Consider the following 6,094-nt stretch of genomic DNA (forward strand, 5'->3'; position numbering starts at 1 on the left):
AATGGGAGAAACTCTCACTTACGCACCTCGAAAGGCTATCAAATCCCAAATCTTGCCTGACTTCATCGCTGAGTGGACCGACATTCAGCTGCCCCCACCACAAATTCAAGCTGAGTGTTGGACCATGTACTTCGATGGGTCGGTGATGAAAACCGCCGCTGGCGCCGGTCTCCTTTTCATCTCTCCCCACGGAGTGCACATGCACTACGTGATTCGCCTCTATTTCCATCGTCCAATAATATGGCGGAGTATGAGGCCCTCCTTGGTGGCCTCCGCATCGCCATCGAACTTGGTATCAAGCGTCTCGACGTGCGCGGTGACTCTCAACTTGTCATCGACCAAGAGATGAAGGAGTCTAGCTGTCACGACCTGAAGATGGAGGCATATTGCAACGCAGTGCGCCACCTCGAAGACAAGTTCAACGGCATAGAACTCAACCACGTCCTGTGCAAGTACAATGAGGATGCGGACGAGCTAGCTAAGATCGCGTCGGGACGGACTACCATTCCCCCGAATATCTTTGCTCGCGACATCGTCAAACCCTCCGTCGATTTCAAAGATCCAGGGGAGCCGGGCCCCTCGACTGCCGAGCCCTCCGACGGGAATCTCTCGGCGGACGAGACCGAGCCCATGGAGACAGAAACCGAGACATCCTTGGTGGACGAGGTCGAGGCAATGCAGACTGACGAGGCCCCACTTTCGCATGACTGGCGCGACCAGTTCCTCGACTGGATCAACTGAGGGGTGCAACCCTCGGACCGCGCTCAGGCACGATGTGTCGCCAGGCGGGCCAAGTCTTTCGTCATAATCGACAGAGAGCTGTATAGGCGCAGCCCATCGGGAGTCCTGCAACGTTGCCTCCCCATTCCCGAGGGTAGGGAGCTGCTTTGAGACATCCATGCCGGAGTATGTGGCCACCACGCGGTGCCACGCACCCTCGTGGGTAACGCGTTTAGGCAGGGTTTCTACTGGCCAACATGAAAGGACCTTAATCGCGTGATGTCACCTAGAGGGGGGTGAATAGGCGTTTAAAATAAATCCTGCAGATTAAAACACTTAACACAAATGTCAGCTACCAACCGGTCAGACCATTCGGACAGACCGGTAAGACCGGTCTTACACTTGGAACAGGAAACTAAGACACCAACCGGTCAGACCGGTTGAGCAGACCGGTCAGACCGGTCCTACGCAGAACCTGCACAAACAGAGTTAGTTCTCCCCTTTACCAGCTCTAGCACAAATACAACTTGATGTGGTGCTTCTGTAGGTGCTTACAAATATATTTCTTAACCCTGCACACACAGAAACAACAAAACCAAGTAGATCGAAGCGGAAACACAAATAAAGCTAGAGCACAAGTGTGAGGCAAACCAAATGAAGATGATGCAAAGGAGACACAGAGATTTGTTTCACCGAAGTTCAGATTCACCACGTTCACCACGTGTGAATCCTACTCTCCGTTGAGGAAGCTTATGGCGACCACAAGGTCAAGCTATCTCCTTCTTTCCACTATATGACTATGTGTCCTCGTGACACACGATCGCTGCTGCAACAAACTTGCCACTGCTCACCACAAGCTTAGGAGCTAGCCGGTGACGCCTAGCCGACTAGGAGGCTTCACCTCCAAGAGTAACAAATGCTTCAACAAGTTGGCCGACGCAACCACAAGTGCTCAAGCTTGGGATTATGCTCTCACTGCTCAAATGCTCTCTTAGCAAAGGTTTCACTCAACCCAACTCAAGGATCTAATCTTGATTCACTCAAATCTCACAAACAGAGGTTTGGGGAGGACTTCTCAAGTGCTCTCACGGCTCAGAGATGGCTTAGAATCACAATGGCATCAGTCCCCGCGAATGGGTGACGGTGTGGGGTATAAATACCTCTCTCTCAAAAACTAGCCGTTGCTCTGTCAGTTTTAGACCGGTCAGACCAGTCCCCCAGACCGGTCAGACCTGTCGGTTCAAATAAACAAGCCGTTGGACCCGACCGGTCAGACCGGTCGGCTGGACTGGTCAGACCGGTCACACTAGGTATTTTTCTCCCAAGTGTTTCTCTCTAATTTTTCTCACATGGGATAGCTATAAGCACTTTTGGTTATGTCGAGCCACTGATGTTGCATCCCCCTTGATAGTACGGCATCTTATACTCAAGTTCACATAAAATGACACACACAACACTTGAGTTTTTTTTATGTCTTGATCAAGCCGAACTTCTTCAGTCAATATCTTGAGATTGTCAACATCCTTAAATTCAGTGAGCATGCCTGCTTGAGCTAGTGACTTTGAATCTTCCTTCATATAAGAATGAAGTTCATCTTTGATTCTCAAGTCACTTCCATTTTCTAAATAATGACATTCTTCAAAATAGAGCTCTCCATGACTCTAGAATCTCCGGTATTTTGACCTGTATCAGTTTCCTTGCTCCCCCCAAGCCGACGCTTGCGCAGCCTCTTGAAACACGCCTCTCGGTCCTCTCTGCCTTTATACTAGCCGTCCATTTTGAACTTTACATTGATTTGTGTCATGCATGAAATCTTCTTTATCAATATGAATTCACCATTTAATTTCATATGCAAGCTTTCCAATTATGAGACAACATATGCACATCAACTCATGTCTCATTCACTTTTCTCTTGCTTGCTTCCTCCGACAACAATATTCTTCTCATATGACAAGTCTTTCCAATTTGAGACTATGCAACAAGATATCATGTCTCATTCTCATAACCTTTACTTGTCATATGAATCCCATCACAAGTTGAACAAGCCTTTTATAGATATTTGAGCACTCATATCAACCATGAATACCTTGCTCACAAATTTTCTTTTATAACTTTACTTGTCACTTTGAGTCCCACATAAATTAACAAGCTTCAACACAATATTAGAGCTTTCATATCATACATGACTACCTTGCTCTTCCATTTTTCTTTCTCATTCTAACTTGTCACATACAATTATTGCCAATGGGACATACACATTTTCTTGCAATACATGACCTATATCATACCACAAATTAAATACATACTCATCATCTCATGCAAACAAGTTAGTCCTTTAATCGTGTTGTCAATCAATACACCAAAACCCACTAGGGGCCTAGATGCTCTTTCAATCTCCCCTTTTTTGGTGATTGATGACAACCCGATTAAAGCTTACAAAAGATATTCAATAATGCTTTTGAATTCTCAGATTTAATTTGAGCTCCCCCTTAATTTGTGCAAGTGAATGGAATTCAATACATTTAGCCTCACATGCCAATTTGCACAAATTAAAGAAAAATAGAACTCCCCCTAAATCTCAGCATCCGTGGGGTGCAAAAGTGTATGTGTGCCTACACAAAATTCTACACATGATGCATATAACAAGATAATACACCTCAACTCAAGAAGGAATCATGACTCTGTCACACCCAGACAGATATAGAATTACAGCCAAAAACCACAACACATCAATCAATTGCAACACACTATCACAAATTTTCCTAGATAACATAAATAAGGTTCATTACACCCAGTAGCACACATTACAAGTCCTCAAGTTCACAAACGACAGATATAGAATTATTACAGTTTCAGAGTTTACAAAAATACAGACCGGTCTGTCACAAACAGATCAACACTCTGAACTGAGACTCTCTTTTCACCTCTTCTTCCACTTTATCCTCTACTTCAAGATTTAATCTTGTTCAAGCTTTAATCCTGTTTTTCTCCCCCTTTGTCATCCATCACCATAAAAGGGGTTGGGAGAAGAAACAAGGTTGTCCATCACTGTCCATTGCCTCCATTTCCACCTAAAGGGGAATGACCATCCCAGTGGTGGCCAAACACAGCATCGGATATGCGAGCATCAAACTGATCAGCCGCGGAAGGGCGAGATGGCTCATGTGAAGGTCCTATTCCTCCATAGAAGTACTCTGGGTAAGTGCCAAACACACCTTCTCCAGGAGGTGGTGGAGGTGCATGAGATGGACCACTAACATCCGGATAAAAGATATGGCCATACTGCTCAAAGTATCCGGAGTCCACATATCCCTGAACTTTGTCCTCAACAGATGGGATCTCAGCCTCAGGAGGTGAAGGAGAGATGGGTGAACGTGGCGTCTGCAAATTCATTGCGTTGTGCATCATCTTCACAGAATCTCTTTCTTTCTTGCTAGCCCTCCACTGCCTCTGCTGCTCAACTTCTATATCTCTCTGACTCTTACAAATTCCCACAAATAGGTTAATCAATTTCTTAATGGGAGAAGATGAGCCATGCCTGTGCCTGTGCTGCGCAGGCCGAGACCGGTCAGACCGATCCTGGGTACCGGTCAGACCGGTCCTAGTCTACACACTAGGGGATGGCTGCTGCTGCGGAGTGTGCTGCCCTCTCTCTTCTTATTCTATGTCCATATCATCCTCAGGCTCTGAATATCTGTGAGGTGAAGGCTCTCTTCTATGCTTGGGCATCTTAGGGCGAAAAGACTCATGCTTTACATCCATTTGATATTTAGTCTTTGTCACCTTTTCAATCAATTCCATCAAATAAGAAGCATAGGCACAGATCTTCAATGGGTTCTCTGAGATATACTTGATTTCCTCCCAAATATAATCAGCCACACTGAAATCTTCTCTATTTGGCCCAAAGCATGCTAGCAAGTTCTTTGCATGAAGTGATATATCTGATGGGTTGCCACATCTCTGAGATATAGTGTTTCTAAGCAACTGGTTTATGATGGAATAATAGGTGTATAGCCCGATCGCTTTCCCTGCATTTCCTGTCTCACTCCTGGGATACATGAATTTCATTTCCTCATTTGGGAGAACCACTTGATTATGAATCTTGGGCATGTTTGCATCATGCCTGTCAAGTCCAAGCACACGAATGAACTGAACAAATGTGGCTTTATAGTAGTTTCCCTCAGTCATCCAGAATATAGCCCTTTTGTCCTTTAAATATCCAAAATGCACAATGGCATAAAACTGGGCGATAAGCTCTTTGTTCCAATCCTCCTGAAATCCCATGAGATCCTTGACATGTTTGCTCTCACATGCATCAATAATTTGCTACAACAAAGGATCATTGGACTTTTCCATGCTCCTCCAATCAACACATTGTACTTCAATAGCAATTTTCCTGTCCCTCAGAATCACAGACTCATAAAAGTCCTGCTGATATAAAGTGTGAAATCTGGGATCAGTTGAGGTCTTTGGCTCAGGATAGGGATCAATTGCTCTCCATCTCTTCACCTCCCTTGTCATTCCCTTTCCATAATAATCAACACATTTTCTTGATCTAAGTCTGACAGACCTCTGTAAAATGGGATAAATGAGATTTTTCCCCCTTTCCTCACTTTCCTCTTCTTCCTCATCATCATCAGCAGTCTCTTCTTCTTCCTCGCTGCTGTTTTTCTGCATTGGAGCCTTCCCACTCCTTTGCTCAACCCTATAAGGGGAGTCCTCCTCATCATCACTGGAGGATCCACCCTCACTTTCTTCCACTATGTCAGCTGCTGCTGCTCTTTTTCTTTCTCTTGGCCTCAACTCTCTGCCACTGACCACATTGGTGCGACTAAAACCGCTCTCATCTTGATTTGCCCGGCCACTATCAAATATGTGCTTTGTCCTCCTCTCACGACCACCTATCATTTTGCTGTAGATCCTGGGTCCAAAAGATGTATAACAAAAGCATAAGGGCACATGAATAGATTGGCTTTGGATGTGTAAGAATTAGGAACAATATTAAAGCAATTGGGTCTGTTCTGGCTAGACCGGTCAGACCGGTCTGAGCAACTGGTCAGACCAGTCGCATCCAGAACAGAGCCAATGGCTCCAATGCTAGTCTTACAGCAGGAGTCTGATCAAGAATAATTTCTCTGGAGATCTAGATCAGACCTAGCATAGATGTGTTGATCACAATGTCCAGAATCACGACTTAGGGTTTCACTGGTCAGACCGGTCGAGCCAGTCTAACCCTAGGTTGTGAAATCTTCCAAAATATCCAACAAAAATGAAACATCTTCTAGGGGCAGGCTCTAGGATGTAGCAGGAGTTGTTCTATCAGAGGGATTTCAAATCTACGGCCTAGATAAGTAGATCGATGAAGAACAAGGTG

The 6,094-nt window shown here is 45.1% G+C and overlaps 1 protein-coding gene across 1 annotated transcript; it reads left to right on the top strand.

Moving 5' to 3' along the window:
* Positions 1-375: 375 nt before the first annotated feature.
* On the top strand, positions 376-741 carry LOC120704702. Its single transcript, XM_039989187.1, has one exon. The coding sequence runs from the start codon at positions 376-378 to the stop codon at positions 739-741; it is 366 nt and encodes a 121-aa protein (XP_039845121.1).
* Positions 742-6,094: the final 5,353 nt, after the last annotated feature.

Source organism: Panicum virgatum, chromosome 4K (assembly GCF_016808335.1).
Source record: "Panicum virgatum strain AP13 chromosome 4K, P.virgatum_v5, whole genome shotgun sequence".
Lineage (NCBI taxonomy): Eukaryota > Viridiplantae > Streptophyta > Magnoliopsida > Poales > Poaceae > Panicum > Panicum virgatum.